General features: G+C 36.9%; 1 protein-coding gene across 1 annotated transcript in view; it reads right to left on the reverse strand.

Annotated features, from left to right (window-relative positions):
• Window positions 1-25,337, reverse strand: part of LOC128529292 (adhesion G protein-coupled receptor A3-like) — a 36,104-nt gene that overhangs the window by 4,722 nt on the left and 6,045 nt on the right. Inside the window, exons 2-15 of the mRNA XM_053502707.1 lie at window positions 20,556-20,627; window positions 13,568-13,639; window positions 9,433-9,504; window positions 8,558-8,629; window positions 7,526-7,686; window positions 5,718-5,931; window positions 5,342-5,506; window positions 3,929-4,130; window positions 3,567-3,716; window positions 2,115-2,270; window positions 1,766-1,966; window positions 1,313-1,502; window positions 504-712; window positions 76-200 (exon numbers count right to left, since the gene is read on the reverse strand). Of these exons, the coding sequence (XP_053358682.1) occupies window positions 76-200; window positions 504-712; window positions 1,313-1,502; window positions 1,766-1,966; window positions 2,115-2,270; window positions 3,567-3,716; window positions 3,929-4,130; window positions 5,342-5,506; window positions 5,718-5,931; window positions 7,526-7,686; window positions 8,558-8,629; window positions 9,433-9,504; window positions 13,568-13,639; window positions 20,556-20,627 (2,061 nt within the window). The remainder of the gene's footprint in view (window positions 1-75; window positions 201-503; window positions 713-1,312; window positions 1,503-1,765; window positions 1,967-2,114; window positions 2,271-3,566; window positions 3,717-3,928; window positions 4,131-5,341; window positions 5,507-5,717; window positions 5,932-7,525; window positions 7,687-8,557; window positions 8,630-9,432; window positions 9,505-13,567; window positions 13,640-20,555; window positions 20,628-25,337) is intronic.

Raw genomic sequence — 25,337 nt, forward strand, 5'->3', positions numbered from 1 at the left:
TAATCTATTTCTGTACTTTGGTATGGAGACTGTGATGTAACTTCTAGTTCTCTTATGGTTGATAGGTGTTCTTACTTGTGATGATAAATGTAGCTGATGATGATGCCCAGCAAGCAAAGACTGAGGATAATAGCTGCAACGTAGATGACTGGGTAAAGAGGCTTAAAGCTGTGTATAGTGGGCTCAGTCCTAGTCAGATCCTGTTGAAGACAACCACCAAAATAAAACACCTATTACTACACACACACACATCATAATCTAAAAGTATTTTTAAATACGTTTATTTTTTTACTTCTTGATCATGTTTGTGTCCCAAAACTTATTATACCTAGAAATTCATTTTGGTTATATTATAGACAAATGACAAGGACTTTTCAGGTTGCACTCCTGTGCTCATCAACTAAAAGACAAACACTTGTAAGGTGACACTTATATAAAAGACAAACGGATCATGTTAACCATCTCGTGTGTGGAAAGAGAAAGTCAGTCGAGTTAAAACTGACCATTAGAAGAGCATAGCTGCTAAGCGAGTCACATGACAGTGTGGTGAAGTTGGCATCATGCTGGAGGATGCTGCACCCGTCTGACTGCCAGGTGCCCTGGCCCTCCTGAGCAGTGAAGTCCCAGCGTGCAGCCATTGGGTCCGAGCCCTGCATGAAGTGCCGCAGGGTCACATTCAACCGACTGCGTAGAGATTGAAGAGAAATGCCCTCTGAAAATGAGACACATAAGGACATTCACATGAGCTCATAATCAGCCTGAATGGAAGTAAAGCTTTGTGTACAATGTTGTACCCCTGGATTATGTGAACCATCTTATGACATATTTGAGATATACTGTAAGAATAAAAAGCCGCTTTTATATTTCTACCTGTTCTTTATATATTAAAAAAAAAAAAAACATTCATGATGAACATATCTCTGGGGGGAACAAATATGTGTAGACAAGCTGTATTTTTTGTTTGTATTGTACTGATTGGACACAGCCTTTTCGAAATAAAAAATTCAATAGTATGCACAAATACTGATGAATCCAAGAACAAACACATCATCCTTAAACAGATGGAAAAAAAACAAAGATGTACACTGACTGGAATCATTTATGTAAGTGCGATAAATGATTATATTACATATTTGTGCGATGTAAGATCAGAAACACTGGCCAATGATCTCCTGACGTTTAGTTAAGGTCATAAGACTGATATGCTTAATTAGAAATGTTGTCACCTTTAGTCTGTACCAGTGGAATTTATAAACTAACTAGCATTTCATAAGTTGCTACATCACAGTATGTTTAAGGTGATGCAGTTTACCAATCTTGGTGAGGATGACAGGAGTGACTACGCTTCTTCTCTTGGTTGAGTTGCCTGTAAAGGGGAAAAGCTTGCCATTGCGGAAAGCCAGCAACTGCAGCTTATAAATGCCATCATCAGCATGACCAGAGCTCAGCAGAGAGGAGAAGAGAGAGGGAGGCAGCTGAACCGATGCCTCCACTATAGTGTTCTGCACATAATCAGAAAAGAAAGAGTATATGTTGTTTACATGCATTTATATACTAAATTATAATGTCAAATTAATATTCACCTATAGACTCTATTCCTACTGCATTTTAGGACAGCGGTTAGCATTGTTATAGAATATATTATAATTATTTAAAAAAAAATTCTAAAAGATCAAACACAAACTATACAAACAGACCATATTATAGCTAAAGCAGTTGAAAAACATATTATTGGTAAAAAAGTGAAAAAATAAAAAAAGCACACCTTTAGAGCCAGAGCAGAGAGATTGCTGGTGACGTTGCATTTGAAGCTGAGCTGCCGGTCCAGGTTAATGTCTGGGTTTAAATTTCCCAGGTGGGGAATCATAGCACGCTCTGGTGCCACCTTCTGGAAGAGTGTGCAGGTCATGCCATTAAAGCTGCTGGCCTTAATCACATGTGCCTCCACGGCAATGTTGTGCGAATTCTGATTAAGAAAATGGCAATCAATGCACATATAGACAAACTGGGGAAAAAACAGCAATCTAAGCAGCAACATCCACAGAGAGAGCAGTAAACAGACTATATATTGACACACACACAAATAAGACAAGCAAGTCGTATAGGTTATTTACAGTGTAGTATGGTCCACTAGCCAGTCGGAGAACTGCGATTCTTTGCAGACTCTCGATGATGCGTGAGCAAGCTCGGGCCTCCTTCTGTGCCATCCATAATACTCGCTCATCAGTCAGCATCAGATTACTGGCGATATCCACCATCACATTCCCTAACTGACATCACACACAAACAATGCTCTGTTAATACTCCAATAGTCGTTTCCCCAGTCACATACAGTACCACTCAAAAGTTTGGACACAAGTTTGGATGTATTTTTTACTTTCTAAAACAATACTGAACTTTTTCACAAACTATGTAATAACACATTTGGCATTAGGTAATTAAGTAACAACAGCAACAGTCAGTTGTTATTTTAAGACAGTAAGGATTTTGGAATAGTTCTTGCAAGAACAGTATTGTCAAATGCATTTGCAAAACTCATCAAGCACCATAATGAAACTGGCTTTCATGATGACCATCCCAGGAAACAACCCCATTGGTGCACATTTTTGGTGGCTTCAGCATTATTTTACAATGTAGAAAGAAAAAAAGAAAGAAAGAGCATGCAATTACAAAGTGTGTCCAGCCCTTTTAAGGGTAGTGTATATATTGTAGGTTTCCACAAAAACCCATTATACAACTCAATATAAAGGCACTGACTTAAGTGATGAAATATAAGAATGCCATAAATGCAGAATGCAAGATTCAGAGACATTTTTTTTATGCTAAGAGGAAATAAAATTTAACAAAACACTTTTTGTGAATCAGTGATTTTAACTGATTTTTATTTTGTAATTCTGATTACTTTTATTTAAAAAGCTATGAAGCTATGTTGTGGAAATATATCCAGGTGTTATGTGCTATCATTTCCCCTCAACACAGTAACCCCCCCCCCCCCCCCCAAAAAAAAAAAAAAACCCAGTGTGGCTTTTTGACTAAATCCCTCCAATCTAATCCAATCTCATCCCTTCATTCCATTTTCTCTATAAACTGATCCACAGAATGTGTGCTTTGTCTACAGTAAGGAAGAATTTAAGAAACTGAAAAGTGATATTGCCAACTGCTCGTTTTAAGCCGAAATTGATTTAAAAAAGGGAGGGGTTAGTGTAGGGATTAAAATTTAATCTTTCCGTAAAGCACAAATATTTATATAATCTATAATAGATTTTAAAGATGGTGTTCATCATGGCTTAACAATCAAGATAAAAAAAAAAGTCAAGTAATTATTAAAACTAATTTACAGATTAAAAAATTAAGTCATTTAATTAAAAGTCAAACTAGGACTTTTTATTGTGCAAAATAACAAAACACAGTTACGAAAGTAAAAAAATTAATAATTTTTTATACTATTTATCCCTGCTACACTAATGCACTTATCCCAGAGCTTCACTCGTGCTTTAAACCATTACATGCAAATACAGTAACATGCTTTATTTTTTGTATGCTACATGAGTTGTTAGATGATTTACCTCTTTATATTTCTCAGCAAATGTGCCAATTTTCTCAATCATCTCAGCCACAAAGATCACATCCACCTTGTCTGAGAAGTTAGGGGCTTCTACTGTGTAAGCCAGAAGCTGCTGTGCTGTGTGCACTGCATTTGTCAGGTTCAGTGCCATCTGTTAGACAGACAGACATAAATCGATTAAAATGAAGAGCGTGTAGTACAGAGGACTGACAAATTTATTTAAAGCAATCATACTAGTTTAACAGGGTCACATAAAGGTACCTACTATGTTAAAATTACACCTTTTTTTGGCGTTAGATAATGAGTGCATGTTCACCAAGGAAAGTGTGAGTAGTAAGCAGAAAATGAAAAAAACAGTTGCACCTGGTTGATAATGTGAAGCACACGAGTGGTATCTTTTGTGTACTCGCAGCGGGAGTAATCCTCCTCAGCCCAGTGCCCACTGCGGTCGCATCGTCTCCTGGCACGCCGGTCTTCGCCTGAGCTGCCAGAATAGATGCCTGCGCCTGTTACCTGTCGTGCACATGGTAGGTACGCCATGATGCCTGCCAGTGTGCGAGGCCATCTGCAGAGACATTAGCCATGATGGAGCATGAGCATTAAAAGTCATTACCGTAAACGCTATAAATGAGGTAAATCCTCCTTGGCTAATTACAGCACGCTAGCTTCTACAACAGATCCAGGATAATACAGTTTCTCTCTATTAGGCACGTAACCAAATACATAATGTGTTCTAAATGCATATAAATACTGATATTACTGTAAGTTACACTTTTTTTTTTTAAGTTGTCAAGGTGTGTGGTTGAGACTATAAATGTGCCCTTTGAACTGGGTTTCAGGAAAACAAAAATAGTGCATGTCCAGGAGGTACAGGCATAAGTGTGAGCTCGGCATTCAATCTTGCAGAAGAAACAAAGCTAACATTTATTCACGTTACAGTATAATATGGCCTGTATTAATGTATTTACAGAATTCTTACTGAGGCCATGAAGTTTGCAGTACCTTAAAGATTACAGACTTAAACTGCCTGGACTAAAAAAAAAAAAGTTGTATGATGTAAGATTTTATTCAATTATTTATCTTTAATTACAGTATACAATTAAACCACTGTGGTGGCCAGTTCATGTTTAAAATTAATTTCTCTGTGCCATCGGCGAAGGAAAACTGATGTTTTTCTTCTTTTTGACAGATGTAATAAAATGGTCATTTGGCACATTCAGTTTAACAGCTGAATTAATTTTTATGCCGCTAGACCTGACCAACTGATGCAACCCCGCTGTGCTGGGCTTAGCAGTAAGTTTTTAACAGTAAAACTGAACTTTTACAGGAGAAGTAAAACAGAGGGAGACTGTGGTATACATTATCCAAGGGTTATTCCATAAGGAGCATTAGTACACTTTAGGGGAGGATTTGTGGTAACTTGTTACTGAAACACAAAACCTTTAAGTCATAAGTTTGCATTTTGAAAAACAGACAAAGCTAAAAGAGTCCTATGCATATCTCTAGCTTTTTTTAAGTAAAAAAAAGTATTTACTAAAGGCATGATGATATGGTTTATATTTAAATTAAAAAGTAAATCAGGCCACACTTACTTCAGGTATAAACTTAAATATATCGCTGCATTACACACCCATACTCTGTACAAAGACTTTTCCAGCCACTAGAGAGCATTGATGAGCTACAGTTCCCAGGCTGGTCCACTACACTTTAATTTATGTATGTTATAGGTTATATTTAATATAGGTGGTGGTAATGTGGGAATTTTGCTAAACTCACCTGTAATCTCCTTTATTGTTGGACACCCTTTCAGGAGTGCAATACTTGGCAGAGCTCTCCAAAACAACAATGTGCACCGTGCGCGTGTTGTTGCCTCGGCTAGTGCGCACTCGACACTCCCAGTCTCCCGTGAAGCCAGGCTGGATGTTTGAGATGGTCAGAGCACTTGGAAAGGAAAAAAGAGACCAAACAGAAACAAAATACACTAAGAGTTGTAGATTAGCAAAACATTCATAACACATGACACAAGTGGACACTGGACTTGATGTATTGTATAAAGACTTTTATGTTAATGTTATGACAACTTTCAGCTTCCGTAAATCTCTCTTGCCTGCTCACTGTATTATTGATTACTGATTCCTTCATGCTGCAATACCTGGCAATAAGGGAGCAGTTCTGCACCATGCTCTTCTCTATAGAGATTCCCTGCGTGGCATCCGACTCCACCATCTTGCCATCCTGATACCAGAGGACCTGCATGTCCTCATCCACAAATGAGGCCATGCACTGGAAAGGCAGGCTGTCTCCTTGGAAAACTACCTGATGTTGCGAAGGAGTCATTTGGAAAGACGGAAGCTCCAGAGGTGAATCTATAGAGATGACAGGAAAGACAGAGAAACTGGGTGCATTTGTGGTCAACAGACATGACGACAAGATTTTTTAAATCTGTTCCTTTATGCTCTTTGTTTCTGCTTTTTGTTATAGTTGCTTTGATTTTCGATAACATCTAAGTAAGTGCATTTGTAAGTTTAAGGTCTCTAGAAAAGGAACAACAGGGTATTTAACTGCACACCCTCCACAAAATAACTGCTGTGATGATTATCTCAGCCTATCTAATCTATTAAAGCAGCCTGCGTTAGGAGTGAAAGGGTCATGTGCTGGATACTGGGTAAGCACTATAGTGTGCATTGAATGATTCCAGGAAAAGCTGTCTCAAACATGCGGATAACATTATTTCTATTTTTCAGGCAAAAAAAAATAAAAAATCATTTATTACATGCAGGACATAGACTATTTTATAGCACAGTTAAAAATAGTAAGCAAGTTACATATATAGTAAAATGTTTAATTGTATGTGAACTTGCCTGCACGAAAAAAATATATACAGTGGAACCTTGGATTACGAAGCCGGACCGTATTTCAAAACACTCATAAATCAAAGCTAATTTTCCCATAATAAATAATGGAAACTCAAATTATTCAATCCACAGCCCCAAAAAATCAATACATAAAAATAATTTACATAAAATATAAAGTAAAAATGAAAGAAATTAACTTGCACTTTACCTTAAAAAAAGGAAAAAAAATTCCCGACAGATAAGTGTTTCCGTTTATGCGCACAGGCGCTGTGTGTGTGTGTGTTTGTGTATATGTGTGTGAAGCTAAAGTAAGAGAAGAAGAGAAATAAGCCCCTCCCTCTTAAGTGTGTGTGTGTGTGTGTGTGTGTGTGTGAAGGCGTGAGGAGGGGGAAGGAGGTGTGTGAAGGCGAGAGGAGGGGGAAGGAGGTGTGTAAAGGTGAGAGAAGGGGTGTTTGTGTGAAGGGGCACGGTGTCTAATGACATACATAACCTAACGGCATGCTGACCCAGGGAGAGAAGGAAAATGTATCTTAAACCTCTCTAATGAGACTTTCTTTTGCTTAACACACGCTGTACACACTTATGTTATAATAAACAGTGCACGTGTGCTGTACACACACATACAAACAAAAAATAAAAGATTTTTTACGCATACACACGTGGTCACAGTGTTACAGTAAACAGTACAGGCATGCACGGATGCTGATTATATCATTGAGAAACAGAGCAGGGGAGACGATTACCTACAATTGGCTCAGTTGTGATCACGTGATACAGACGCTCGGCAGCAAAACAAGAAGCGCATGTGTGATACATTATACTCCGTACTCATAAACCAAGACTTGTTCATTTTTCAAGTCAAAATTCATAAAAAATCTTCGCTCGTCTTGCAGAACACTAGCAAACCGCGTTACTCGCAATCCGAGATTTCACAGTATATGGAAAAATGCCACTGTGTCAAATGCTACCTTAAGATCCATGACATTTACATTATATGGAAAAAAATTTGACTAATTTGGTTATTGTCTTCATTTAAAGCCCTATAGCCAAAACAGCTACCACCTTTTTGACAGGTTTCCACTTTTTTAAGTGTAATATGTCTTACCGCAGGTGAACAGTTCAGGTTTGATGGTGCTTATGAGCTTGCCCTGTAGTGAGCGAGGGTAGGAGCACTGTGTGTCCTTCACTGCTATACCCTTTTCTTTAATCCAGCGCACCAGCCATTGTTGGTTACAGTCACACAGTAGATAAGGGGTTTGAAACTCCCTAAAACACACACACATACACACACACAAAAATCAGTGATGCATAGGCAGCAAAACTAACAATAACCACTTTTCATAACACAGTGTGGTTGAATAATTAAATGTGACTGGCCAGATTATTTTGTATAACAGCAAAGACAGCAGTGCAGGCTTCAAGGCAAATCACAGATTTCTATAAACGTGTTCATTCTAATGTGTTATTAATTCTACAGGAAAAAACTAATATACAACGACACAGTGACAGGCATGTCACATAATTTAAGACTGATTATTCAAATCGTAAACATGCGCTTGCTGAAATGGTGAAGCTTCTTTAAGGAAGTTATTTGTTATATTTAAGGACTGTGTGTTGACTATCAACGCTTTGTAACAGGAGGGTTCCTGCCATGGGTTTTAGGAAAAACAAATTAGCTTTTTTTGGCTTCTATGTAACATGACAATCTGTAGGTTCTTTGTTGTTGTTGTTCTTGTTTTTTATAGAATATTTTATAAAAATGAATTAACTTTAACCTCTAACATTAAATGTAACTACAAGGGTAAGTCAAAAACTATCCGCACTCCAGCTTTAGAAAGTATTTAAATTAACTTAATTTTTTTTTTAAAGAAAAATACATAATTTTTCAACATAATCAATACACTTCGTACATGTGTGAACAAGGTTTCGTATTCCATCAAGGTTAAATGTTTTAGGCTGAGCTGCGAGCCCCAAATGCACTGCTGAATGAACCACACTCATAAACAAAGATTAACTTATGTCACACATGGTATCTGGGGTAAAGTCACCTAGGGCATAAAATAAATAAATAAGTAAATAAAACAGGATTTAAATGAGCCTGTACTGAAAGAAGGGAATATAAATTTAGTTTACTCACAGTGATTTCAGTGAGACAAGGCTGTCAAAGGTTCCTTGAGAAAGAGATGAAAACATGTTTCCTGAAAGGTTGCTGAAATGACATCACAGGTGAATTGCTAAATTGCATATAAAAATCAGGATGTGTCAAATCTAACATTGGAAATCTTTGTTTGGTTAATATTAATACTTTGCATTAGACAACTCAATTCGTTACAAAATCGTTATTATCTGCAAGTGGTTCTTACCAATCGCATAGTAGTAAGAGTACGTAGTTGAGCTTTGGGCATGGCCAAGATTATGATATACTACTGATATTGTGCTAAATAAGAAAACCCCATTTAAAACATTTACCATCGTAAAATACATTTATTATTAAAAAGAGTAAAAATATTTTAGGCTTTGCAGTTTAATCCCCTTAAAAAAACATGTAGCCAAAAAATACAAATTAATGTCTAAAAATATGTATCATTAAAATCTTTTTACATAACTAAAAGCTCTCTCCACCTGACTTGTTTCAGATTCCTCATAGCTGCTTGTATTTATCTTTTAAAGATATCGATTCCAAGAAAGAGCCTAATCTACACTCATCTGTGAGTTCTAATCAGAACGACAGCTTTATTTTCACATGGATAGCATTAACATCACCTTCACAAGGTGGAAAGGACACAGGTGTGTGCACTGCTGTTGCTATTCTCGAGGGAGGCAAACACTAACCTTACAACATCTGTTCCTCAATTTAGAACCCAGTGAAGGGCAATTACGTTCTCCATTACTAGCCAAACGCCTACAACACTTTAATACCTTCATCAGGGAGCCCTAAACACAAATAAAGGAAACATACCAGCCACCCACATGAGGCTGATTGAGAGACATGCAATAAGGAGGTTTACTTACAGTTTAACCAGACTTGTGAGGCCTTTGAATACATCCACATTAAGGCAGCCAATACGATTATTGGATAGATCTCTAAAGCAATGGGAACAAAAGAAGATACATCAATTACAAAGACATATTAATACACATTAAGCTCTGGGCTGATGCATTTATTACTGATAGAATCTATCATATGAGTCACTGTAAAGGTGCATGTAGCACAACCATTTTTCACTTTTTTTTTTTTTTTTGCTTCTACTCAACACAAGTCTGATTGTAAAAAAGGTAAAAAAATATCTGTGATCAAGTTCTTAAAATCTTGGCAGGAACGGACTCGGCCTCAGTTAATCCATAAATGGGAAACGGGCAGAGCCTGCTGCTGTTTGGAACCCACCTCAAGTCCTACATTTCATGTAGTAAGTTAAACTATAAGGATTTCAGTTGTAGCTGGTTAGGTAAGACGATGCATAGAAGACAGTTAGCATTTTGACACCTGCAATACAGCCGGCCACACCCGAATTATGCAGAATCTTATGGCTTCATGTATATTTTTGGCACTTGGGTGTTAGACTTATCTTTTTTAGAACCAGAGGTTGCCCCTTGAGTTTAACTAATCAGTGCTGTCATTTCTGCCTATGACTAGTACACTATAGAAACACAGACGCACTACATGGCAAAATGTATGTGGACCATAACGACCATTTGTACTTGTTAAACCTTCCTCTGCTGTTTCTGTCCCAAATGCAATTATAACAGCCTCCAAAATCCCCACAGCCATACTCCAACGGCTCGTTAATTTAGGAGCATTAGTAACGTCAGGAAGTGATGTTGGGTGTACTGACTGTTTCCTGTTTGAACAGTGAGGTAAGCATGACTCCATCGAAGTCCTGGAACAGTCTTGGTCCTCTTAGATCAAGTGAAAGGGCACTGACATGGTACAGTATACAAAGACACTCTGTATCTTTAGGGCAACATTTTAGGGCGCATATGTGTGTATGATTGTCTTTTGATCATAGTTTTTTTTGTACAGTGAAAGTCACCACCTATATCATTAAAAAAAATCTTCTTTTTCACATCAAAAGAGATTCATGTAATTCAGTGTAATTTTGTGTAATTCAAGGTCTTAAGCATCCAGTGATGCATCAATTTTGTGTTCTCTTTCTGTGATTTAGATTTCCATCTTAGTATGGGAATGAACACTTCTACTTTTATTTATTTACATTTTAAAACCTATAATACACATTTCTTGTCTAACATCCCAATCATTTGTTACAAATCTAAATGAAGGTGGGATTTTTTTTAAATCTAACAATCAGTACATTTAATGAATAAACATTTCCACAGAAGACTGCAGGTCTCTTTACCAAAAAAAACTGTAAAATGTTATTACATCAACAAATTCACACACGAAAGCAGGAATGCAGCCCTACCCTAACTTATGTAACTTCCCTACTAAATGAGACCTGTGAATTATTAAAACGCATTTGCAGAAATGTTGGAGGAAAAAAATGACTGTCAGGTCTAATTTCAGGTAAAATAATTTACATTTAAATACTTGAACGGATTTGAGGTGAGGACACAGAGTCTATTTCCATTCTTATGTAAGATTTGAACACAATATGTCCCCTTACTCTATTTTAAAATATTTTTCTTATATGAAGTAATGCAGTTTTGGCATAAATCATCACAAAAAAAAGCAACATGAAAGATTCTGTGATTTATTACTTCTGCTGCGAAATCCGACATTGAATCAGAACACCTAAAGGTGTCTCAGTGCTACTTTAGTATTCTGCGGCTGAATAATGATTTCAGGCTGCTTTTTAGTCGTAGGAAAAATTCCCTGGATTATTTAAGTGAAATGGGAAATCTGATCCCAGCTCTAAGGGAAGAAAATGGACATAAATATGTTACGTATTTAAGTCAAAGTGCTCTTTTATCTAACTTTAACAATTCCTACAAGCCAAATGGGATAAAGCTTCTCCTGCTAAACATGACATGTTGGCGTCAAAATGGATTTACTACGCCCTGCAGACAGCCAGTGTAACTTAAAGGCAACTGCCAGAATCACATGTTAGCTTCTTGTTCAGCTGATGTCAGCTTGTTGACTGGGTGAACAGTAGCTGTACTATTGTGGGTTTTGGGGAAGAGTCTAGAAATGTATGGTAAGAAAATTCCACGAAGACAAGAAGCCGATAGTGTGGTGTAGCAAGAAAAACACACGGAGGAACTATTTTAATTTTTGTCTCAAATAAAATGAGAGCAGTGGTACAGGGGCTAGTGGGAGAAAAAACATGGTTCTTAATAAACCTATCAGTTTTTTCAATATAATAGTTAAAGACTAATTAGCAATGATTAAAAATCTAATGTTAAACACCTGTGACCTGCCTTTACCTGAAGGATTTTCTCACATCACAAAGTTTTGCTTTAATACTTGTTCTTTTTTCAGCTGTCTAATTCCCAGTCGCAATACTACCTACACTGGCCCCTTTCTCCTCACCTGCATGTCTTTAAAGCCCTCTTTCTCCTGATTCATTCCTTTAATTATCGTTTCATCTTCCTTCTCCAGTCCTGACTCAACTTTCCTTCATCTCTTTAATCTTTTCATCTACACTTCTCTTCCAAACTCCATGCTTAGCCCTCTATCCCAAGGCCAGTGACTTGTCTCGTATGTCACGGGGGAAATGTAATTAGCCGTTTCGAGACAGGAAAAATTAAATGCAGATGGAAAAATGTAAAGTTTAGACTGAGAAGCATTCACACACAGTGACTCTTTTGTTAATGGACCGCGCTACTGATTATATTTAACCTGTTGGTCTGTTTCTTGTTTTCAACATATGACGAGATGCTTTCCAAAATTCAAATTCTTTGTTGTCATTAGTGATTAGGCAAATTAGCACTGATATTACATTTGTAAAAAATCAAGCAACATATGTGAATGTTTCGGATAAATAACTTAAAGCATTCTTTAAAACAAAAATACATTGATATAAAACATGTCTTAATTGTGCAGTAATGTGTAACTCTATTAAACACCTTATGCTTGATTTATTTATTTATATCTATATATATATATCAAATAAATGAATAAATCAGAACTTGCTTAACAGCAAATTGTTTCTGCACCTTTTCTATTCGTTTGCTTTGCAATATGCCCATCTAATTTGTATCCAACATTTTAAATTGAACTTTTAGCACCAATAAATGTCATTAGAAAAGAACAGAGGGACATAAATGGAGTAATTCACTGCACGCTCACTTTCTCTCAATTGAATATTAGAACGTTATCTTGGAGCAGATGCATAGTTCTCCATTTAGGCAGCCAAGAAGTACTTTATTTTGGCTGGATACCCGACGTGCTAGCAGTCTCTCTGTGCACACAAGTGTGTATGTGTACATTCACAGTCTCACCACACATATATTCTAACTGATCAAAACCCCTGTTGTTACCTCTCTTACTCTTCCCCCTCGTCTTGCCCCACCTGTGTGTCTTTTTTTTTCTGTCCCACACATACCATATGAACTACTATATATGCTGTGCAAGATCTCACTCTCAAAATATATCACTAAAAGACATACATGAAACCTGAATTTGTCTTAAAAACCCCGGTGGCTGTTCCAGTGGTTGGCACATTGCCAGAAAGGATAAATAAACTCAAGTTTATTTCATAGTTGATTTTTTTCAGCCTCACTATTAAGTAACCATCAGACCATTTCACCAAAACAAGACGGGCATATTTTCTAATCTTGCCCAGGCTACATTCACATAAATATTAAGTTAAAAAGTTAAGAAACCCATTCTGACTTTGCTATTAATCTACTTCTGCTTAAAATGAATACAAAGGCAGAACTTAATGTTTTTTTTAATGGAGCTATCTATACAAAAAAGTGAAGAGCATGCCACATGTACACACAATACCTATCTTTGCAAAACTGTGGAAAACTTATTTAATTTATTTTAAAGTAAATTATTTTATGAGGGGAACAAATAGCCAGCAATAAATATGAAAGTTACAAAAGCATAAAATTTAATACAAGAGCAACCAGACAAAGCAAACGGACGATGTCCATGACCTCACACAAACCCCACACAATAAACATTATAAATCACTAATGACTGTGGTTAAACTGCATGAAGAAAGATACGAGGTTTACTCACAGTCTTTTAAGAGCGGTAAGTCCGAGGAATGCTCCTGGCTCGATGCGGGTGATAAGGTTATTCTTTATGTCCCTAGAAAACAAAGCAGCATGCATGATGCAGTAAACATTATTCCTTCCAAAATTGACCTCATATGCAATTAGTTTAATAAAAATTATATAACCTTCAGTGTGCAACCTGTAATAGAGTGCATTAATATGATGACACTAGATATTTATTTAAAAAAAATGTACAAAAGGCTCAGTAACAAATAGTTTTACAAGGAATATGTTCTCAAAACCTGATTTTTGCACATGATCTTTTCAGTAATGCCCAAAACTCTAGAATATTCACAAGCTTCTGTGTAAAATAAAAGACTCGTTTTCAACACCCACTAATCCTGCAGTTAAAAATATACAGTAACAGTATATAACAACAAAAAATACTGGCAAAAAAAAATAATCTAGCCCTTCAATTACCTGCTATTTTTAATGCCAGAAATGAACCCACATTTATTGCCAAGAATAATGACAATTTCAGATGGACAAACAGGAGGATATATGAAAACAGACAATTTAAGAAAATAATGCTGTTAAAATCTACACAGAACCTAAATAGAAATGTGTGTGAGATGTTTTTAAGACAGTGAAACGCTGGAAGGAGACAACAATAGGGACAGCCTCTACAACCCTAGAAATAGTCCACATGTATTTAAAAAAAAAAGTTTTTTTCCTCCACCGCTCTCGAAAAAAAGGAAAGAAAAAACCCTATCCAAATGAAACAGCAGAAATAGGTTGTCACAGCTTGCCAAACTAGCAGAAGCGACATACCTATAAGCCTACAGTCATGCTGGCCAACCAGACGTCTGAAAAAAGTTCACTTTGATGTCAAATGTGGGAGATACAGTGCATGAGATGCATACTCTTTCTTAACTAAAAAACTCTGTTCTTTTGTTGTTTCTAAATATCTTTACACTGGAACGGTTTTCCAAAAGGTCAGTTTTCTGTGACCTAAAATAGAGTTAAACACTACCAACCCCACCCCCTCCACCCCCATTCCTGGTACAGCCAAACAAGCAGCGAACCCATACACAATACGTGATGACACACTAACCCTCAAAGCTCACAGGGCAGCAATGTCATGCTTACAGGCCACACCTGCGCTACTCAGCCAACAGCTAGTCCTGTTCAAAAGCTTCAACAAACACACCGCCGTCTCAATAGCTCAAAGGCCCAAAGCCTTTTGAAGTCCGCACACTGTGGTTAGAGTGGAGGATAGAGAGAAGGCCGGGCTCTTCGCAGAAATGGTTTTGATCTGCTGAGGAGAACATGATGAAGGACGAGGTGGGCATGTTGTGGAAAGGTGATCAGAATGGAATGCTTTAGGTTTTTTTAGGCAGCCAATTTGCATTAGCTGCCTAAAAAAAAGGCACACAAGACATCATTTCAAAATAGTCCTTCAGACCTAAATAAATGTTTTTTTTTTTGTTGTGGATCTGCTATTGTCCTTTTCATTCTTTTTTTTTTCGGAAAAAACAACAACAACAACATTCCTTGTGTCTGATAGCAATGGACTTTTCAAGACCATTCCACGAAACTGTGCCGTTTCTTGCTGATTGGTTAAACCCACCTTGCCAGACAAGCCCACTTCACACGGAAATCCCACTTTAAAGGCAATAACCCCCTTTCACAAACCCTGATTCCACTTTTTTTTTGGGTGTTCCTCGTATTTCGCATAGATCTCATCTTACCCTGAACGCCAAGCTGCAACGTTGCTGCAATATGTCTGTAGTAGTATGAATATAGCTAAAGAGTGTGACATTATATGCTTAAACAAATAAAAGGAAAAAGAAAAGCAGTACAAATGACACTACCGAAGCCCTAGTTGTTACAAACGGAAATGCATTTATTGTCCAACCTGCATAACACCCTTTAAAGATTATGCTTTGTCATTTTTATCCTATCTGTTCAAGAAAAAAACTGAAACAAAATTATCGTGATATTATTAAATTAGATTTATCAGCACATGTCTGAACAGAGCAGGCTTTGGGTTAGTGTTTTTGCAGAATTTTGCATGTCCACCTCTTGTCCACCTGGCAGTGAGGATGTGTCAGTTTGAAATCACTGACAGAAAATGACTCCATCAGGCAGTAAGTGTAATGAGTTTTTGAATTAAACTGAATAAAAATAATGAACAGTTTTAGTAGGACACTAGGGTGCGGACCAGCAGACGGCGGCTACAATGACAAAGTCTGCTTAGCTTCATCTTAATAAACTACACGACTAAAAACAAAGAATTACAGTCCAGAAACCATTCTGTTTGCGGTGTTCTTCACCAAATAAAAATTACTGGGGCCGTTAAAGACAAATTAGTTTCTTCTTCGTTGTGCTAATGCATTCCACATTTCTTCTTACCAAAAAGAGCTAAGCACATGGACTACTTGGCAACCTGCTCGCCAGGGCTGCTAAAACAAACAAGCGAGGACATGAAGCGAGTTCTTATTTCACATATGGAAAGCATGTCTTGGTCTTTCTTTCATCAGACCAGCCATAAAGGTTATTTAAATTCTCCAACAACCCTGGGTGAAGCTGGTCTCTCCAGAGTAGAAAGAAAGGCAAAGATTCCAGTGGTTCACTTTACCAAATTTCTTTAGACATAAAACAAGCTTTTTTGCTCAGGAATGATTTTCTTGCATCTGACACAAAAACAGTTCTGTTAAAAGGCTTTAACTGCAATAAAACTTAAAAAAAAATTTTTTATTGTAAACATCACCATGTTTACATTTGTGTCATTTGGTAAAGACACTTATTCAGTGCAAATTATATTTATCCTATACCATTTATAGCACTGAGCCGTTGATGTTACGGGCTGTGCTGACTTCCCAAGAGTGGCAGCTCTGCAGCACAAGGAATCGAACTCGCATCTTAACTACTGAGCTGCTACTGCATACTGAAATCAACTACAAACCAGTTCCTTCTTGGAGGTGCTGTTCCTCTAAGAAGAACAGTCAGGAGGGTTAAGTGGCAACATAAAACTGCAAGGGTGTGCAAGCATTTGAATACCGGCAGCAACAAAGCAAGAATGGCTTTGGATGGCCCCCGAGTAGAAACACTAAAGTGGCCACAGTCAAGCTACAATTTCATGGCTGGGAGTTTAAGGTAAAAGATGGGCTTTTATTGATTCTCCCATGCCTGTCACTCTCAGAGCAGAGAACAGCTGCAACGCCAATGAGCTTTGCTGTGGCGTGAGCTGGAGAACGCAGCGAGGCTTTATTGGTCATGAAAAGGGACGGTAACTCGGCACTCACTCCTTCTTTCCAGCACAAAAAAGCTGCCAGGGGCACAATGTTTCGGGGGAATCTGTCTGTGACACCTCTGGCCCTTGCTAGCATTATTAGCATAAGAAAGGCAAAATGTCACACACTGTTAAGGGAAAATGAGGCCCAAATTATACTTCTGAGTATAATGTGAGAATCTACAAATGTGCTGTGAGAATCTACACAAGCACTGGCTTTGTGCACAGCATTTCACACAGGTGTACGCACATATAACGTTAAATTGTACATTTAAAATATCTTCCAAATACAAAAGACACCACAAAACAACCACAATATATAACTGAATCGATATTCTCAAATCTCTAAAACTCAAGGTTGAGGAGACTTTTCAAGCAGAAATTCCAATATATGCATGTGTTTTGTTTATAAGTTATACATTTTGATCTACACACTTGATTTGAATGCAGATTAAAATCCCAAAAACTACTGTAAAAGAAGTGCTTATTCCAGGACTCTAACATAAGATAAGATAAGATAAACCTTTATTAGTCCCACAAGTGGGAAATTTGTAGCATTTTGCAAATTCATTAACATTCACTAGCAGTCACCAGTTTGGAAATACCTTTTAAATCGATGGTCTTTCCTGATTTTTATTTCTTACTCCATCGTAACATAATGCTGAAGCCTGTCTGCTACTTAGCCTCTTTAAAGTCTTCATAACGACTCTAATCTGAGGTGCTGTTTGTTAATTAGTGATTTTTGAGGCTGGTAACTCTAATGAACTTCACCTCTGCAGCAGAGGTAAGTTTTGGTCTTGCTTTGCTGGAATGGTCTTCATGAGAGCCAGTTTCATCATGGTGCTTGATAGGTTTTGCACTTGACAAATACTGTTTTTGCAAGAACCGTTTCCAGAACAGCCGACCTTCAGGTCTTAAAATAACAACTGACTATTGCTGTTACTTAATTATTTAATCCCATATGTGTTATTTCATAGATTTGAAAAAATCCAGTATTGTTCTAGAATGTAGTACTGTATTTATTACAATGATTTATAATAATTATTATTAGACATTAATAATTAATAATCAGTGTGAAAACAATGAGTTCCATTTAGGGTCTGGTTTTTAAGGTTGACTCAAGGAGTCATTTAATTTGAGAATTTCTGAGCTGGAATTCGTAAATACACAAATGGAACCGGTTTTAAAAAAACAAGTAAAACATCCGGATAAATCGCGCTGGATGAAGTTGGATGAGAGTTATAAACATACCATTCCGACACCCTATTGATTGGTACGCGATCCATCGCACCTGCACATGACGTCACGTCACACACTCCAGCAAGGACGTTTGAATAAAATAGCTTTTTCGTTTGATAAGGTTGTGATAAGTAGACGAAGATGTCCGTGATAGAGACTCAAGATTTAAGCGAAATGTCACAACCAAGCACCAGCGAGGAAGGTAATATATTTATATATATAAAAAAAACGTGTGTGTACATTATATATATAAAATGTACACACACGTTTTTATATATATAATTATATATACACGTCCTTGCTGGAGTTGGACTATGATATATATATATATATATATATATATATATATATATATATATATATATATATATCATTCATTCCTGTTACCTTCCTGGTGCTGTAACCTTCCTTGCTGGTGCTCGGTAATCACTTGAATTAATTATTCATTCTGACAGCACTAATGTTTATTGTAGACAACCATACAAGGGTAATTGTTACTAAGCCTGCCCTGGGTACACTAATTTTCTTGTATGTTGCCCTCACAGATTCCTGCAGCTAAGCTTGGATGTACATTTACATTCCAATAAAGGTTACTGATGACATAGCTCTGAAGTTTGAGTTTTTGCACCATTAAAATACTTATAGGCAACTAGTTATCATATCTTCTTCTCCATAAAACATGTTAATGCTCAGTAGTACACAACAACACGTTTTTCTTTCTTTTTTTTAATGAGGTGTTAGGGCAGTATATAGGCCCGTGGCACAGCCTAAGCTTTTATCCTTAATGCTTTTTTCTCCCCTCACGTTACTTTTACTTTATACTTATACTTTAAGTAGTTTTGAAACCAGTACTTTTACTTGAGTAAAAAGCTTGAGTTGATACTTCAACTTCTAAAGAAGTCTTTTTAAACCCTAGTATCTATACTTCTACTCAAGTAATGAATGTAAATACTTTTGACACCACTGATGTCATGATACAATCCACTCATGATTGCTCATAGGGAGCTGACAATATACTCCGATTTCTGTAAAGCTGCTCTTTGTCTTTCTATACCAACAATAAAATAAATTGAACTAAATTGAGTCAGCAGACAGGATTAGAAAATCTTTAAATATTACAGTGTTTCTAGAGATTCTAGGGTTTCAACTCAATAGCAGACCCAATATGAATGGACGCTGGTAAAGATACACTTGGCAACTACCCATAAACCCTTTCTCTGCATCTTTATACAAACAGTTTTATGTGCCCCAAGATAAATGCACGGATGAACAGCAGGAGTGAAACGCCAAGAGTAGAAGATATTCAGAGCCAGGCTGAGTCACAGATTTACCCAAAAAAGTACAGCTCATTTCCCCCCGGCTCCTAGGCCAGAGGAGGATGGAAGTGTTTACACTTTTAATGGCTCCTAAAAGACATTGTTTAGCTTATGCTCATGACCTGTGCATTTTTGGTCTGCTTTAGAATAGGAAAAATAGCCTAGAACAGAAACATGAATGTACATGTGTAGTCTCAGGGTCAAAGTTTTCAAGATGCTGATCTGCACCTGGAACTCACCAGATTTATAAAGAAAATAGTCAGAAATCCGGGAACCAATAAATTATAATAAATTACTCTTAACCAATCTACTGAGTATGTCTCAACCAACACAACACATTTTAAATATATAACACACTCTTTTATATCTTAAAAACTGGCAGAAATGCATTTGAAAATAGTCAACTCATTCAGCATGACTATTAAGGGCACACAAGGGTCAAAGGGAAAAAAGGAAAAAAGACTTGGCATGCCAGTGTTGCCTAAGCGCTGCCAGAAAAATACCCCAGAAAGGCCCCTTGCCTTGTCTATTTTTCCTGTTCTCACCCAGGATTCCATATAATGACAAAAAAAATTGCCTGTGGAATTCCAGTCAGATTGCGTCATGTTATTTTAGCCCTTATTAAAACACAAGGACTGCTAATGGGCTGTTTTTCTTCTGCACAAAGCCATTTTCAAGAAATAAATCACCCTAAGAACTACAAAGCAGAAAATATACAAATCTCTGCTGCATTAGGGGCAATTCAGACACACACGTCTTTCATGAGCCTATAAGAAACAAATCTTTTTTTATTGTTCTTAATAAAAGAATAATAGCATACATGCAGTTTTTTTTCCTTTAGTTAATTTATTGCTTTAGCATGCACGACATAAAGCAAGTCAGATATTTGCAGTCCTTAAAGGTTAGGTCTAAAATTAACCCGCCCCCTTTCACCACCTCCTCATGACACACACTTTTACTGAAGTCCATTCTTTGGCAGCTGACTGACAAATATAGCACACAAGTTTCTCCTGTATACAACAGTCACTGAGTCTACACAAACCTGCAACTATTTTCTTAATTACACAAAGTATTTTTTGTTCATACAGGATATTTTTACCAATTTCTTTGCGCATGATAATCTTCTTTAATGAAAGATAAGGAAATCAAGTTCAACTTACAGCTTCTCAAGCATGGACAGACCAACGAAGGAGCCGTTTAGGAGTTCCTGAATTTTATTGGTGCTTAGATTTCTGTAAAGAAAAGCAAACACGTTATTAATAAATGTGTAAACACTAGGTTGCATCAATGACCAAAGTTGAAACCTACATTTATATGCAGAAATGAAGAGCACTGAAAATCCACATACTTTTACAGTATCAAACTTCATGCTGCGCAATTGAAAGATTTAATTTCCCAAACCTAGCCTAAGTAAATGGGATATTTTCCACAAATACCACACACAGTGCTAAGTAAACACATACAAGATCAGCGATTTTTTCCACTGGCACTGAAACGAATGTTTTAAGCATTTAACAACCATGTGGTGAAACGTATTCTTTCAACATTTGTGGCAAAATCTCTTTCAAGCACTAGAAAGACTCTCGAAACAGTTCGACTGTAGTTACTAGATGGACATTTCATAAGAAAGTGCCATTAAGAAAGCAACACAGCCTAAAGCGAAGTCTTTCTCGGTCAAAACATTCCCAGTCCCAGTTACAGGATGTAGCTGCTCACACACTCACTCTTTACTCATAGACAGACTTTTATTACGTGGTGCTGAGGGCTGGTTTTTATTACAGGCGAGCACAGGATTTAATCCCTCACCCCACCTCCATTTCAAGACCTTATAAGAGTTAAGAGCATCAATGATCCCACACGCTTGTATTCACACTATAGGAGACATTAGCATTTCAAACACTACATAGTGCAAGATATGGGATATACAATCACATCACCTCTTGCTTGCTGTCTGGGTTAGAAAATGGTTTAGCTGACATGTTATGGCTGCTTCACATGCAGCAGAATAAAAATATGATATGATAATATCACCTAATAGTGAGGTGAAAAAGAAGTGACAAATCAAACATCAGGTTTAGCAAATAATGATTAAAATGCCTGCTGTGAAACAGTTATCCTAAGTGTAATACATTTGCATCAAAATCAACAATGGCATAAAATAACAAAATGAGTAACACACATTTATTGAGACATTTATCTGAGACTTTTTAAAACCACATTTGGGATTAATAGAGTTAGCAGAAGAGCTTTTAAAACATGAGGTTTAAGACAAAATTGGTGGCAAATCTTTTTTTTCTTTCTAAAATTCAGCACTTTTTTCATAAAAAGGGAAATCCTGCAAAGCACAAAAATCCTGCTTTGCAGGATTTAATGATAGCAGAAATAACGCAGAAATGGACAAATGATCCCTATCTAGACATCTGCCAATTGAATATTCCAGCAGTTCCAATATTCCCGGGACGTGACTAGGCTTAAAGGTGGAAGCTTACATACATAGAAACTTGTGGTGAGATATTTTTTTCCGTTAAGTGCTCAGAAAATGTGATAACATGCTTCTTTCAAGTCATGGGAAGCCAGTTAACCACCGCTGGTCATACAGAGTTACAGGGCCACATAACCACACAGAAAAGTGCAATCAGTCCACATACTGTACAAGAGCATGGGCTGACAGATGTCCATGACTATCTAATGTTGCTATGACTATCCTACTGTGACTAAGAACTGCTAAACTTATTAAATACACATTGAAATTCTGTGTAACTTGTGACTGTTTAAAGGTCATGTCTCACACAATGCGATGGAATTTGCAATTTTCTCCTTCACATTCCAGCTCAGTAGGTGGCAGTAATGCACCAACCGCCCATAAACCCGAAAGAAGAAGTGCTACTCTTACAAAATACAATACAAGTATTCGCTGAAGATAGAAGCGGTTTGCAAAAGGTATGGTATATTAATCAACTCTTCAGTTTTAAAACATTTAACATTGGGAAGGTTATTTACATAATTTGTGTCAATCAATTCTGATTAAAAATGATCATCCACAACAGATTAAAGCACAGCTCCAGTTTTTATTAGGAAACGCTTCAGGTGATCGTGCTGTCCACCACACCGCAATGTAAGATATGCTTAAATACATATACCAAGTGAAAACCTGTTGTAAAAAAAAAAGAACAATACTTTTTTAATACATAAAATACAGAGAAATGACATGTCCACTCTTGATTATGATAAATTATCAGTCATTTCAATGTTATACAAAATCCCCAATTATGATGCTAACAGGGAGAGTGGAAGCAGGGTAGAGTGGGGGTGCAAGTGTGAACATGTCTTAATTAGGGATTTCCTAAAAAGGTTAGCCACCAACCCACGTCAGAATTTATACAGACTGTAATAAGAAGTACTGATAATGTTCTTAATGTAACACTTAAATTGACCAGTAGTTTAGGCTTTTACAAGAATAGGAAAAGAAAACAAACTAAGTAGATTTATCCAATGCATTATAAATACCTGGAAGGATGGTGCTAAAAATAATGGAGATAACTAAAATTCTTGGTAAAATTAACAGCTATGTTTAACAGTTGACGTAAGAGCATTCCCATACAAACACAACCCAAGAAGAACTTGGATTAGGACTAACCAGCTGTGTGGCCATAAGAAAACAAATTGTTAGTTAGACTAATCAGACATGATGAGACCTGACCGACCCTATTCCAGAGCACTGATCAGTCCTCAGGTTTGTTACATGCGTATTGGGGCTAAACACTACAGGGAAGAGGATCCCAAGAACTGGACTTGGGCATCTCTGTCTAAGGCTCTATGGGCTTGCTTTGATGATGGGACAAGACAATAGTAGCGTAAATGGAGAGAGTGCAGGTATAATGAAGTGCAGGGGAGGGCAACTCGGAATTCAGATCTTACTTGTAGTAATTAGCATGTAAATGATCCTTTGCTTTGGTGCCTGTGGGCTTCACAATCCTGGAGACAGGAATCTTCCTATCTTAATTATCTTGAGATTGTAAAGAGACGGCTGATGGGTAAAGACTCCGTTTAATTTTTTACGGGTAGTCAGCTTTAAGACTTTTAACTTTACTTAACAAGACTTGAATATTGGTTGAAATCATAAAAATGAAAAAGATAGAGAACTTTTACAGTGTTAAATCAAAGCTTTTAAAGGAGGCAGTTCAAGCTTTCTAGAGGCCCAAGAAAAAATAAACAACAGCTAGTCAAGACTTGCTCACTTCAGATGTCTATCATAGACAAAACAAGCCCAGTTAAAGTCCCAGCTTTTACTAAAAACATCCAGCTAAAAGACAGCAGAGGATTGACGAGACGCAGCGTGATAACAGTGGAATACTTGCATGTACGTTTCATCCTGTTGGTGCTTGACAGGTGCTCATGGCGCCTTTTGCAAGACTCATTAAACTTGCTCAGGTGGCTTTTGTTAGTGGTATCTTTGCTTTAGATCAAGTGAGTTGGTTTAAGCCTGTGTTATAAGTACAGTGAGATCTTTGCTCAAGGACAAAATAACAAGTCAATTCGATTACAATAGACGAAGATTATTACTCATCATACTGTGTCACAATTTGTTCGGACTCGAAAATAACGGTTCTTTTCCATTTCAGATTATATAGTGAGGCTCCTGTAACTGATTCAGTTCATATTGTGAATCTTTAAGTAATCAAGTAATCATAATTTTATAAATATAATGATATAGAAATGGCAACATTTTACCACCGATTAACAAATGAACAAAAATCTCTTCCCATATTTGATTCTTGAATAAAAAAAAAAAAACACAGAAATGAATCATTTGTGTGGTGATTTATGTATTACCACACTGACTCCAAAATCAAGTGAAGAATATTTTTTTGCATTTATAACAGACATGCACTTTTTAATCAGCCAGTGACTAGACTTGGCTGGTTTTTAGTTTGATCAGCCAGGATTAATGAATAATGAACTGATTCTGTGCTGAGCACACAAGTTTCCAAGTGGTGCAACAGAAACACATTTTTAAGCGTTACATTAGCAAAAGTTTTGTGTGGTAAAAAGCCCCGCTATCTGCCTTTTTATTCAAACTCTACAAGTTAATTTGTCTTAAAGGCACTCATGACGCACACGTACACACTTTCAAAACATCATGAGCACAAATTAGCCCCAAAATATTGTGTGCATTAGAAGCCACTTGTGCATGTTAGCAGCTACAGTTAGTCCCTGTTAAAACTACATGTTTTAATTTAACTCTTTTTAAAGGTTCGAGTTCTTTAAATCGTAACAAAATGAGAAAAAAACGTAATATCAAATTAGGATATTTATAAATTGTGATCATTCATAATATAAATCAAATCGGCACCTAGATACATAAAACTGCACAAAACGGTATTTTCTGGTGAGCTGTTTAAATTCAACATCAAATTCACACATTATTATTATTACTATCAGGGTCAGGGGTAGTTGGTGGTTAAGGCATGTCCAAGGTTCAAACCCCAACACCACCAAGTTGCCCCTGTTGGGCCCTTGAGCAATGCCCTTAACCCTCAACTGCCCAGATGTACAATAAAATGAGATAAACATGCAAGTCACTCTGGATAAGGGCATCTACCAAATACCGTAAATGTAAGTGTATTATATGAAATCTGGAAAGTATTACCACGTCTCGATATTTTCATGGCAAACTTTTTTTTTTTTTTTTTTTTTTTAAGTGCTATTCAATATTGAATACTGCTTACTGACAAATACTCATCGTTTAGCATGCACAGCAGATCTTATACACTTATCTTCGGATAAATCCAAACTGAATTAACTGTTGTCAAGCTGGAAATATAAACAAAAAGGCTTCTTTACCAGTAAGCTTCCACATATCCATTACTACACAGCTGCACTTTCTAACTGGCCAACAATGTTATCGTAATATTAGATAAGGTTTAAGTAACATCATCTCC

Source organism: Clarias gariepinus, chromosome 1 (assembly GCF_024256425.1).
Source record: "Clarias gariepinus isolate MV-2021 ecotype Netherlands chromosome 1, CGAR_prim_01v2, whole genome shotgun sequence".
Lineage (NCBI taxonomy): Eukaryota > Metazoa > Chordata > Actinopteri > Siluriformes > Clariidae > Clarias > Clarias gariepinus.